Source organism: Ursus americanus, chromosome 26, assembly GCF_024610735.1.
Source record: "Ursus americanus isolate L20-20 chromosome 26, mUrsAme1.1.p, whole genome shotgun sequence".
Taxonomy (NCBI): domain Eukaryota; kingdom Metazoa; phylum Chordata; class Mammalia; order Carnivora; family Ursidae; genus Ursus; species Ursus americanus.
In genome coordinates this window covers 19,563,322-19,576,229 of record NC_142152.1, presented here as the reverse complement: position 1 = coordinate 19,576,229, position 12,908 = coordinate 19,563,322, and the positions used below count along the sequence as shown (strand labels likewise).

Genomic DNA, 12,908 nt, shown 5'->3' with positions numbered 1-12,908 from the left:
CTCTGTCTGCCTGGGGGAAGGGGAAGGGAAGCTCTGGGGACTGTGGGTGAGAGCCATGCCCTTATTCAGGGAGAGGGCAGGCTGGAGGCCTCAGCAGGGGGGACCCTTTGCTGGGACACAGGCCAGTGGCACCCACTGGGTCTTAGCTGAAGGTATGCGCTACTGTGAGGTCCATCCTGGGACTTGGGGTCCTGGGAGGGGTGCCATGGGGTTTTATACAAGGCCATGCTACACATGGACATGGGAGGGTCCAGCCAAGAATGGAGTGAGGCTTCTGTGGGTCTTCTGGGGCCCCTGTGCCCTGCCCCCACCCTCTCCCCAGCCTACTCCACTGCCCCGCTCCACTGCCTTCATCTATCCTCGCCCCACCATAACCTCTGCTTTCCTCTGTCTCCCACAGGCATTGACAGATGTGCCACAGGAGCCGCCAACATCTGTGGCCCAGGAACCTGCGTGAACCTCCCAGATGGGTACAGATGCATCTGCAGCCCCGGCTACCAGCTGCACCCCAGCCAGGCCTACTGCACGGGTATGCACGGCGGCGTCCTGGGCTCACTCAGTGGCTGGGGACAGAGTCCAGTGTCCAGGCAGCAGAAGGTCCAAACAGTGCCGTGTGGTCGATGAGTTGAAGAGTACTAGCCCTGCAGACAAAGCCAACCTTAACCCTGGGGAGACAAGTCTCTGGGAGCACCATCTGATGAGTCTCCAGGCTCCAGGAGAGTGCGAAGCCACCCCAGGGCCCCCTGACCAGTGCCTGGAGCCCTCAGCTCTGAGATCAGCCCACCCCTCCAATTAGCCATCTTGCTGCCTCCAGAGCAGACCAAGGCCTACCGTAGTTGGAAATGTCTCCACTAGTCCCCCCCTCAAGAGTTTGATACAAGAGAGAAACATCCACTGTGCCTTGAAGGAAAGGAAGTGATCAGGGGGCCACTGGGGGAGGGGGACATGGGACAGGGAGGAAGTGCTGGGCCACTGCCCCAGGCCCTTGGTGCCTCAGTGGGCCCAATGAGCAGACTTCGTGACCCCAGCCTTAGAAATTTGTTTTATTGTGTCAGGTAGCCAGCATATAGTACATCATTAGTTTTTGATGTAGTGTTCAATGATTCATTAGTTGCGTATAACACCCAGCGCACATCATAACACGTGCCCTCCTTACTACCCATCACCCGGCTACCCCATCCCCCACCCCCTCCCCTCTTAAACCCTCAGGTTGTTTCCAGAGTCCATAATCTCTCATGGTTTGTCTCCTTCTCTGATCTCCCCCCTTCAGTTTTCCCTCCCTTCTCCATCTAGTCCTTATGTTCCACATCAGAGCGATACCCTGTGATAATTGTCTTTCTCTGCTTGACTTATTTCACTTAGCACAATCCCCTCCAGTCCCGTCCTTTCTGATGGCTGAGTAATATGCCATTGTATATATGGACCACATCTTCTTTATCCACTCGTCTGTTGAAGGGCATCTTGGCTCCTTCCACAGTTTGGCTATTGTGGACCTCAGCCTTAGAGATTTTTCATCTCCCTGGCCCCCTCTACTCCCTCATTCCCTCCTTGACCCACAGCACCATTTCCTCTCCAGCTCCTAGCATGGGCAGGTTGCTGGCCAGTGCCCAAAGAAAGATCTCCCTGACCTCCCTCCCCACCTTCCTCTGCTCAGATGACAATGAGTGTCTGAGGGACCCCTGTGCGGGAAGAGGACGCTGCGTCAACCGAGTGGGTTCCTACTCTTGCTTCTGCTACCCTGGCTACACGCTGGCCACCTCGGGGACCACACAGGAATGCCAAGGTAAGCGAGCCTGCCTGCATCCCTGGGATAGGCCCAGGACCCCACAGAGAGTGTTGATGTGGAAGAGGACCCAGGCATTCACAGCACCCAGTCACTGCACTGCAGTGTGTGGACCACAGGGCCTGTGAGAACAGAGACTCAGGGCTCTGACCTGGACCTGAGTGGAAGCCAACCCCTACGCTGAGACCAGACCGGAAGGAGAGGTTCACATCTGAAAGATAGCAACATTCACCAAGGCTCCAAGGAGGTGTGGCTGGAGCTGAGAGTGTGAGGGGGTCAGGGGGCATGGCTGGAGACAAGAACTAAAAGTCCCCAAGTTCTCAGTGACTAGGAGCTGCTTTCATCTTGGGTAAGGAGGGCGGTGCGTGAGGACACCGGCTGGGACTCCTGGCAGACAGGGGAGCAGGACCACCTTTGCAAGAAGGTCCTCAGCAGCTCGGAGAGCCTGCACGTCTCTCCACTTCCCTGGGACGGCGTGGCCCCCGCACAGGGCCCTGGGCAAAGCAGCTTCCCCCACAAACCCTTTAATGCCCAGCATTTGCACTGAGATACAAAGCGTCTGCATACATTTTTATGAATGAGCTCACAGAGGATATGACGCAGCACTTTCCAGGCAGTGCCTTACGATGCATAACCAGCCGGCACACTCACCTGAGGATGGCATGGCTGTTCTCGAGGCTCACGTGGCTGGTTCTGGCCTGGGCAGCCCAGCACTCATTCACAGTCCCCTTCTGGAGGCCAGGAAGCTGTGTGTCCTCTCATGACCTAACTCCCCACAGATCTGGTCCGCAGAGACCAAGGCCATGCAGGTCCCCTCACCTGATATCGGGAAAGGGGAGTAGAGAACGACCAGCTAACTGGAGCAGAGTGGGGGAATTACATGTCCTTCGTTCACGCCAAGTGTTAAGCACCTACGTGCCAGGTACCACGTGAGCTCTGGGCCCCTGCAGTGAGTCCGGCGTGTGCGTGTGGTGCTGTGGGATCTGGTGAGGAAGCAGCTGGTTCCCCACGGAAGGATGCAGGCAGGTTTGCTGAGGGAGTGTTAGAGCTGGGGCGGAAGAGGCCCAGGCACGATTTCATGAGCACTTCTATGTGCTGGCACTGTCCCAAGCCCTCTGTCATATGAAGCTCATCATCCCACCCCCAGGTGGTAGAAAGCCTTACCCTATTTTATGGTTAAGTAAACTGAGGCTCGGAGAGGTGAATGGAAATACACCATTCCAGAGGTGAATGGAAGTACACGCATACCTAGTTGTGGCAGAGCTAGAAACAGAGTCAAAGTCGTTCTGGCCCCAAAGCATGGTTTGCTTCCAACACGCTCCCTTATGCGCAGTGAAGGAATGGAGGAAGTAGAGAATGTTCCAGGGAAAGGGAACCATCCCTCCGGAGAGCAGGATGGTGAACAAGCCTGGCCAGCTCTGGGAATAACGCTAAACCCAGTGTGACTGGAGCGGGGGCTCTGTGGAGGAAGTGGCAGGAGCCGAGGCCAGTTCGTGACGTCTTGAGTGCCAGGCTGAAGGGTTTGGACACCATCCTGCAGGCAGGGAGCGGCCAGGTGGCCACGGCACTCAGGGTCGTGACTCAGCGCTGCTCAGAACAGCCTGGAGGTTGTGAGGGGAGAGACTGGGGGCAGGGGGCTTCTCTGGGCTTCGTTGCATCGGCAGGCATTGTAGGTCAGAGGCCCTGCTGTCTGCAGGCCCAGCCTGGGGCACCGGCCAGGGATGAGCCATGGCTGCTGCAGGGAGTGGTGTCACCAGGCCAGGATGTCTCTGCCGGCCCCAGCAGCTGGGGAGGGAGCCCCAGGTCAGCCGCCAGTGCCTCTCCCCGTGGGGCTCGGCTGCCACTTGATGGTTCCAGAGACTTGCCTGGGTTTAGATAGTGCAACTCTCTCATCTCATCCTCTGTTCACTAACCTTAACCACATGTCTGTCTTTTAACAGAAATCCTTAATTCTGACATATTGAAAATCACCTTTTTGCCTTGTATTTTATGCTTTTGTGGCTTAAGGAGTCCTTCTCCACCCCTAACCTACAAAGATATCCTTCTACACTTGCTTTCACTGAAGTTAGAGTTTCACCTTTTACAGCACGCTTGAATCCATCCGGAGCTCATCTCTGCATGGGCCTTAACCTCTGTTTTTTTCCATTCCCCTGCCCATTTTTCTCCACAAACAAGTCCGTTTTCTCAGCCTCATCCCCAGCCCTGCCAGTCCATGGGTTCTTTATCAACGGCCCACACGCAGCTCTGCCTCTGAGTTCCCTCGCCTTGTCCACTGGCATCACAGCTTCTCAAAGAGAGGACCAGTTATTTCAGAAATGCCTAGAGAGTTATTAAAATGCAGGTTCCAGTGCTGCTTGGGCGGAATCTCCGGATGTGGGCCTGGGGGGTGCGTTTTACCCCTTCTGCCAGTGACGCCGCTGGGCACTACAGCGTTACAAAGTACAAACATTGTCCATGAACAAATGGTCAGTATTCCATTCATTCAACAAGCACTTTTGGGGGTTCTGTACTGGGGACCTTAGGTTAATAAAGGACATTCTCAGCAGTCGGGGAGAAAAAAGCGAGTAAATAAATAGTTACTGTAATGGCTGGGTCCTAAGGGAACCCTGGGAAGGGGCACATGGGTTGGAGGGGAGAGGTCCGCCTCTCCTAAGAGCTGAGTGGGAGAGAGCCAAGCTGAGGGCAGGAAGCCACTCCGGGCAAACGAGCTGCACATGGCCAAGCTCAGAAGTAGGTCCTGTGTGGCTGAGGTTAGGCGGTGGGACCAAGGTGGGAGAAGCAGACAGGGGCCAGATCGTGAAAGATCTCACATGCCAGGCCTCGGAGATCAGATTTGTAGGTATTAATGCTAGAGTAATAATAGCTAACATTTGTTCAGTGCTTCCCTTGTGCCAGGCAGGCACTGTGCTAGGCCCTTCACTTGGGTTATCTCATTTAATCTGCACAGGGACCCAGAGAAGAGTTTGAACCAGTGCCGAGGGGGTGTGGGGCAAAGATAAATGCTCTACTGGTATGATGTGAGGACAAGAGATGGGGAGTGGCCAGAGCAGCCTTGAATTGATCAATTGAACCAGTCCTTGAAATGGGGGTAGGACTCTGCTGACCACTGAGGCAAAGAAAGGTACTCCACGTGGAGACATCTCTGTGAACAAAGGCTTGGTGGCTAGACCGGGGGGATCAGCAAACAGCAAGGCTGGGGCCGGTGGCAGAGGTCTTGCAAGCCAGGTTGAAACAGCAGGGAACCCTAGCAGGGATTTAGGCAGGGGAGTGGCATGACCCAGGTGGGGCTTTTGAGCCACTGTGGGGCACCAGGTGCTCTGGGACAATGGAATAAACCACCTCAGGAGATCCCAGCTGCCTGAGACGCTCGCTCTCCGGCTGCTCAATCCCTAACTTTTAGGAAGGCCGTCAAGAACTCGAGGAGCAGACCTCTGGAGGAGGGACTGGGGTCAGGAAGGGGACTTTATTGGCCTCCTCAGATCATGCCATCTGGACTGCCATCTGACCTCAAGACCAGCCCTTGCCTCAGGGTGAGGAGATAGCTTTGAGGGTCCCCAAGGGCCGCCAAAGTAGTGTCTGCTGGGAGAAAGGAACTCAGGAGTATGTGGGGGCCTGGGAGCAGAGGGGCGTAGGAGCCCCCACCAGCCACGGCTGCAGCAAGGACGCCTTTCCTGCATGGGCCTCGGCACGAGCGTCCTTGTCCTCTGAAGAGATGCCCCAGGACTCCCTGCAGGGCTGGCCACCTCAGGACTTTTCTGTGTGTTCACAGACGTGGACGAGTGTGAGCAGCCAGGAGTGTGCCACGGGGGCCGGTGCACCAACACGGAGGGCTCGTATCACTGCCAGTGCGACCAGGGCTACATCATGGTCAGGAAGGGACACTGTCAAGGTAAGAAATGGGATAAGAGAGGGCAGCCGGCCTCCCCACCACCTCTTGGTCCCTCCCCGGGGGCTGTCTGCCCCCACCTTCCAGCTTGTCTCCCACTGGGCCCCTTGATGCTGAGCCCGCTCCTAGGGACAGGGACCTGTCTGGGAATTCATGAGTCTTTCCGTCCCCTCAGTGACATTTTGGCCTGTCTGCCCCCCAATGCAGGGGAGCACAAGCAACGTTATGTACATGAGACCCCGGGAACATCCCTCCGTACACCCCTTCCCCTTGCCTTGAGTCACACGGCTCTCCTATAGGACAGAGGAGCAGTTGGTGTCTCTGGGAGGAGCTTGTGGCTACAGCCCTGACCTACTTGCTAAAGTTTGTTAGGCTATGAGCTCCTCGGGGCTGGACCCTATTCTTAGAGGACTCATGTGCAGACACCTGAGAAACGTCATGCATTGGACAAATGTTAGCAAATATAAGCTGAATGAGTGAATGAGGGAAGAATGAATGCGCGAGCCCCAATCCTTGCTCCGTTTCCCGGGCCCTGCCAAAAGGCGGCCGTGACATTGCCAAGTGATCTCCTCGCAGGCTGGCTTGAAGCTGCTACTATCATGCCAGCTCCTGGCAGCTCTGCCGCCACCCCCTCCCTGCCAGGCTGGGGCGTCAAACGCTTGCAAGAGGCTTGGGTTATGTGCTAAGACTGGCTGAGACAGGAATGAAGGGGGGTAAAGCAAGGTTCTTTCTGGGAAGAAATCTTGCCCTTGACCCGAATTTAGGACTAACCACCTGCCAGCCTCCAGGTTTTTCCTGGCCAGGACTTGCCTGGTTTCACAGGGTCCTGGAGGTGAATACCTTGCGAAGGGAGAGTGCCCCTTCCCAATGCCATTACCAGGGAAGCCCAGTCCGGAGTCCTAGAAGGTCTTAGCAAAGGAGAGAGGTGGCTGGGGGTGGACAGACGGCTCTCTATCTGCACCCCCCAAGAGCCACCTTCTCCTCTCAATGCCTCCCTCTCGGTGCTCTCCCTTTAATACCCTGGCCTACACACAGTCAAAACCAGAATGCACTCTCTTTGTTCTCATGAGCATGATGGAGTCGGAAAGCCTGGCATCTTCCAGAAGAATGGAGAGTGAAGGGAGTTAGCTTTTGATGGGTGCCTTCTATGCGCCAGGAGCTGTGCGAGGACTTGATTACCTCATTTTAGCATGACAACATGACAAATTTGACATCAGACTTTATTTAAAAAAAAAAAAAAGTAAAACTAAACGAGATGAACCAAGAAAATACCAGGACATTAAAAAGATCAGATTTATACTCACCAGTCCACTTTACAGGCATAGGCTCTGCTGGAGACGGGCCTGGGTTTGGCTCTTGACATCTGAAAGTACAAACCATAATGCCCATCTCAGAGGCCCTTCTGAGGACCAAATAAGCCAATATATACAACAAGACCTGCAGAGCACAGGGGGTAGCATTTCTATGTGAGGGCCCCATTCTTTCTCACCTCTAGACTCCCCCCCGCGCTCCAGGTCACACCTCTGGATTGTCCCCTTCCCTCCGGGAGGAAAAGTTCCAGACACATACCTAGGCTGGGAGCTCAGGGTGGGTTCCTGGCCCCGGGGAAGACACTCAGGCTGCGGCAAGACAGCCTGATGTAGCCAGCAAACTTCTCCAGGTTTCCGTCAGGAACCACAGACCCAGCCGTCACCCTGGGAGCCCGGTCAATTTCCTCTCCCTCTTTCTTCTCGCTCCAACTGAGAAACCACTCTCTCCACTTCAACTCAAAGTCTCTGGTGGAGGGCCCGAGTGCTCTGGACAGTGGCCCATCCAAAGTCTCAGCGGCATTTCTGTCATACCAAGACTCTGGGTTCCCACGAAAAGGGGTTAGACCCCCTAGCAGACTGCCAGGCCTTTCCTGCGCCCCAACCGCATCCAAGTTCTCGCGAACTTCTGGCCCCGGAGCAGCCTCCTGCTGCCGCCCTGTGCTCTCACAAGGAGCAGGGATGGGCACCCTTACATTTCCCCAGGCAAAGGCTGAAGCCCAGCTTAGAGAAGCTCCAGGACCTTCCCAGGGTTCAGACAGGTTGGCAAGCTGGGCCTGGGGCGCCTGTGTCCCTGGGTCTCCTGAGGTCCCTTCAGCAGCCTCATAGCAAGAGGGTGTGAAGTTTTAGTCACGTGGTCTCAGTCTTTGGTGAGCAAACATGTGTTGAGCGCCAGCCGTGTCCCAGCCATGGGCTAGGAACAGAGCGATAAGTAAGGCGGACAGCTCCTGCCCCCCCAAGACCAAGTTATTAGAACCTACCAAAATATATGGTAATCTTAGATTAAAATTCAAACCCTAGACTAGGCAGAACAGCCTGGCTCCAGTCCACATACCAAGCGGTTGTTGGAACAGCCTCAGGACTCCTGGTGACATTAGCATCTGTACCCTTAACACGGACCGGTCAGAAGTAGGATGTGCTTCATCTGGAGTCTTTATCTGGCTCCTTTCGATGGGCCTGGGTGGCTCTGTGACAACCACTTCCATTTGGGAGAGCCTTTCCCTGGCTCAGGGGGTGACTGAGGGCTGCTGTGATCTTCTGCCTTCCCTCCCCGCTCGGTGACAGACCTCTCACTTACACTCACTGGGGGCTCTGATCTGGGGAAGGAAGCCGGCATTGCGGGGATAGACCAGGTTATGCTGCATGAACAAGCCACCGCAGCCTTCGTGACTTCGAACACAGCAAAGTTTATATCTGACCAGCGCCACGTGTCCATCATGGGTCAGCGGGGGGTCGTGCCCCATGTTTCCTGACTCTAGAACTTGCCGAAAGGAAGAGCCGGTATGTTGAACGTGGCCGGTCTCCAAGGAAGAAAGGAAGAGCACTCTCCAGAGCGGCTCACGATTATGCTTTGATCCATAAGTGACGCACTTCATAGCTCATCAGCCAGCCCTAGTGCCCTGGTCCCACCCAACCACGAAGAACCGGGGGGCACAAGCCCACCCTGGCCAGCAAGGGGAGAGCTGGTGTCCTTAGTGCATCAGTGCCACGAGTCGCCTAATGCCCAGCCGAAGACACCTTGTGCACCACCTCCACGAACGTGCCCAGAACATTTGGGGCAGGGCAGACATCAGGGCTCTTCGCTCCTGCCAAGTCCAATCTCCTTCCTACACTGCCTGCTCCCTGCAGGAGAGATCCGAAGACTTCATTTTGCTCGGCGTGGTCTTAGAAAAGGGTCCTCACCTCTGCCTCTTTATCTCCTGAAGCAGCGACTGCCTATCATTCCCAGTGGCTTCGCCCGTCCTCCTCCTGCACCTCAGCCAAGGCCCCGGGGCCACGGTGCTCGCCGCTCTCTCCTGGTCGGCCCGAGTCAGCGGTCCTAGACCCGTCCAGCCCCCTCCTCTGTCTCATTCTCTCCATCCCTGTCTTTACAGGAACACTTAGAATAGGTTAGCCCAGTGCCACCACAGCCCAACCAAGGGCTCTTGGCTACCCTCTTTGGAGATGAGCCTTCTCTCCGTGTCCCCAAGATTGCCTGGGGGTTCTGGGTATCTCCTTGCAGATCCCTACCTGAATCACCACCTGCCCCGTGTATATCTTCCTCTTGTGGACCCTCGGGGTGAAACTTTGGCCTTGAGAGGGTCCCGGTTCCCTGGGACAGAGGGCTTTGCTGTGGCCTGACTTCTGCAGACCAAGCCACCTCGAGGGAGACTCATTTCACTCTTCACTTCAAGGCCCGTGTCCTGTTGCGTAACAACAGCTGCTGGCTTTCCTCCCGTTGCAGAAAGTCTGTGCTCTGACCCTTGGCCCTGCCTCCTACATTTCCTCCCCGGGTGCTGAGTAGCTCTTCCTCTTGGGCAGGAGGGCTTCCGAATCTGCCTAAGCTGGTGGACTTCCTCCAGGGGAATGACCATTACCCGTTTAGGAAGAGTAAATCTTCTTGTTTCCCCTGGAGCTCAGTCAACCTGTCTGTCACTAATAGGGACTGGGAGCCTCAGCACTGAGCCAGGGGCACACCACATCCTCCTGCCGTCCCAACCCAGAGTTCAAGCCCTGTGTCATGACCTCCCTAACTCGGCGCACGTCCCCTGTGTGCCTTGAGTGATGGACTTCCAGATATGCCAGGTCACATCGGGAAGAACACTGCCTGCATGCAGCCCCCAGGAGCGACATCTCTGTCCTCCTCCTTGCTGTCATTCTCCCAGGACTGGCTGCTCCTCTCCCTCCTTGGGTCCCCTCTTCCCCTTGTTTGTGTGATTGGTGCCCAGGCTCATCTTTTCTGACTCTCTCCTGGATCTCACCTGAGTGGGTGCTGGGAGCCCTACGTGGTTCTCATTGGAGCAAAAGTCTCTCCAGCCAAGAAGCCTTGCCAGCCTCCACCCGTGACTCTGCATCAGTCTCCGGGCTGGTTTGGGCCACCTCCGAGATGAGGGGTCATCCTCAGTCCTCTTCTCCTGGTGCAGGAAAGCCTATCTGGCCTCCATTGTTCAGCTGGCGATCTGTTCCGGGGCCTCTGGGACCTGCTGTGCCAAGCACGCACGATCCCAGTTATGTAGAGGAACGGGATTCACCCAGGCAGAAAGGAAGGCCCTTCCCAGCGGTCCAGCTCACAAAGCACAGCTCTCCCACCCTCCCAGAGCTGGTGGTGACCCGGCCTCTTGCCCCACCCAGGGAGTCTCCCTTTCTAAAGTTCTTCTATCTCTTTCTTTTGTCTGGGACAGTGGGTGGGAGGTGCAGCTGGGAACACTAAACAGTGCTCACTTTTTCCTAGTTTCCATCTTACAGAACCTGGCATCCCTCCCTCTCCCTCACCGAGGGCAGGGTCAGGGATTGGCTTCCTCACAGAATTGCCCATGCGCTGCGGCTCCCAGGGATGACCAAGGGAGGGGATGTTATTTTGCAGATATCGACGAATGCCGTCACCCTGGCACCTGCCCCGACGGGAGATGCGTCAACTCCCCCGGCTCCTACACTTGTCATGCCTGCGAGGAGGGCTACAGGGGCCAGAGCGGGAGCTGTGTAGGTGAGGGCTGTTCGCCAAGCAGTGAGAGGGCTGTTTGGCCTTGGGACCTCTGGTTGAGCCCACACACAGGGAGCGAAAGAGACGGGCAGAGGGGAGTGGCTTGGAGGCTATTGTCCTCCCTGACCTGGCTGGGTCCCCACATGACGCTGGCCATGAGATGGGTGTGCTTCAGTGACTGCCGCTCTGCCCTCTGAATCAGCTTGGGTGGGGGCCCCTCTGGCTCCTTGGCCATGTCCATCCGGGAGCTACAGCCTAAGGTCCCAGCAGCTTTTGTGGCCGGATCCTGCTGGGTAGAGTGAGTTGCCAAGAATCTTAGGAAGAGGCTGACTCTGCTGGTGTGAGCTGGCAGCCAAGTCCCGCTGTGCTTCCCGGGCAGGAGGGGCCTTCGGCTCATCGGCATCGCACAGCAAAGTCTAAACAGCAACACCTAACTGAACGGGGGTGCTCTTCTCCCCCCAGAGGGGGCTGCATGTCAGCTGTAGAAGGAATGTTCTTTCCCCCTCAGTCCCTGCAGGAAGAAGGGCCCAGGGTTCCGAGTGCCAGGAGGGTCTGAATTGTGAATAGATGCTTTGAGGCTCTGGGGAGGACAGGCATTTCCCAGGCCCTTGAGACTGCCACTCAGCCACCCAGGGATAGACTGGCCTGTCTCTGCATTGCCCACTCGCCTACTGAAGCTGGCTGTTGGGCTGGGAACGTGGAATCATACCAGTTTGGTTGGCAAGTAGGCGGCCAGAAAGGTTTAGACCTACTGTAAGGTGAGTCAAGGGTCTTGGACAGGTCATTCCGGGTATCCTCAGAAGGGCCAAGCCAGCCTCAGGGCTGGGGGACCTGGCTCCCTTTTCTAGGACATACGCAGAGTGCTGCGTGTTACTAGAGCCTCAGTGGGCTCAGGCGGGAAGGGACCCTGCCCTGCCTCTGTGGGTGGGGCCGGGAGCAGGAACAACCTCACCGCCTTCCCAGGGTGGCCTATGCCCCCTCTGAATGCTGATTGCCCGGCCTCATCATTAAGATGCCCTAAGCCTGACAATGGGGACTGCGTGAAGGACAGGGGCCAGCTCGCCATCTTGGACCTCTCACCCACAGATGTAAACGAGTGTCTGACCCCCGGGGTCTGCGCCCATGGAAAGTGCATCAACCTGGAGGGTTCCTTTAGATGCTCTTGTGAGCAGGGCTACGAGGTCACCTCAGATGAGAAGGGCTGCCAAGGTACAAAGATGCTAAAGCACCTTCCTCTAGAGGCCGGTCAGCCTGCAGCTCCTTCCCTCTGCACACTCACTCCTAATCCCACCCTGGCCCCACATCCCTAACCGTGCTGACCCAGCCACACATCCTTCGCCCTCCCCCGCCCACCTGTCTCTGGCTGTCCTGCCATGTCCCGTCCTTCGCCCTCCCTCGCCCACCTGTCAGTCTCTGGCTGTCCTGCCATGTCCGTCCTGCAGAGCCCCACACAGAACTCAATGGCCTGTTTCAGATGTCGATGAGTGTGCCAGCCGGGCCGCGTGCCCCACGGGCCTCTGCCTCAACACCGAGGGCTCCTTCACCTGCTCAGCCTGCGAGAGTGGCTACTGGGTGAACGAAGACGGCACTGCCTGCGAAGGTAGCCCTGGGGAGGGGCTGGCAGAGGGGGACCAAGAATATAGGCCTTCTTACCTCCCAAAGAACACTCCATTTGTCCCCCAGCTTTGGGCTGATGCTGAGGGTCTCCAGGCTAGACTAGAGGAGCGTCTATTGTCATCATCCCCGAGTTTGGAGGTGAGGACAGGAGGGAAAAAAGGAAGTCACAGAGACAAGAGGGAAGCTGGTGGTAGAACTGCCCCCAGAGCATTCTGGGATGAGGGGGACCAGGGTTTCCCCCACAGAAGGCCCACAGCAGGCGCCTGCTCCTCCCCAGGGGCCCGGAGAGAGTCACAAGCTCAGAGAGGGAGGCCAGAGGTGTGGGGAGCTTCCCAACCTGCCAGGTAGAGGGAGCCCTCCCAGGCCCCCAGGGTGACCGGCCGGCTGTCTGCCCCAGACCTGGACGAATGCGCCTTCCCTGGAGTCTGCCCCTCGGGAGTCTGCACCAACACTGCCGGCTCCTTCTCCTGCAGGGACTGTGAAGCGGGCTACCGGCCCAGCGCCCTGGGCCGCACCTGTGAAGGTGAGAGCCCCCTTCCCCCCGACGGGGTGCCCGAGACTACCCCGCCCCCCGTAGAGAAGGGAGTGACCAGACACCGCAGGGGCTGCTTCCGGGCCAGGGGCCCCTCTGTCCAC

General features: G+C 57.0%; 1 protein-coding gene across 1 annotated transcript in view; it reads left to right on the top strand.

The window, feature by feature from the left end:
* Window positions 1-12,908, top strand: part of LTBP2 (latent transforming growth factor beta binding protein 2) — a 100,865-nt gene that overhangs the window by 76,876 nt on the left and 11,081 nt on the right. Inside the window, exons 17-23 of the mRNA XM_045807818.2 lie at window positions 401-529; window positions 1,655-1,783; window positions 5,553-5,672; window positions 10,539-10,658; window positions 11,742-11,864; window positions 12,130-12,255; window positions 12,670-12,795. Coding sequence (XP_045663774.1) covers window positions 401-529; window positions 1,655-1,783; window positions 5,553-5,672; window positions 10,539-10,658; window positions 11,742-11,864; window positions 12,130-12,255; window positions 12,670-12,795 — 873 coding nt within the window. The remainder of the gene's footprint in view (window positions 1-400; window positions 530-1,654; window positions 1,784-5,552; window positions 5,673-10,538; window positions 10,659-11,741; window positions 11,865-12,129; window positions 12,256-12,669; window positions 12,796-12,908) is intronic.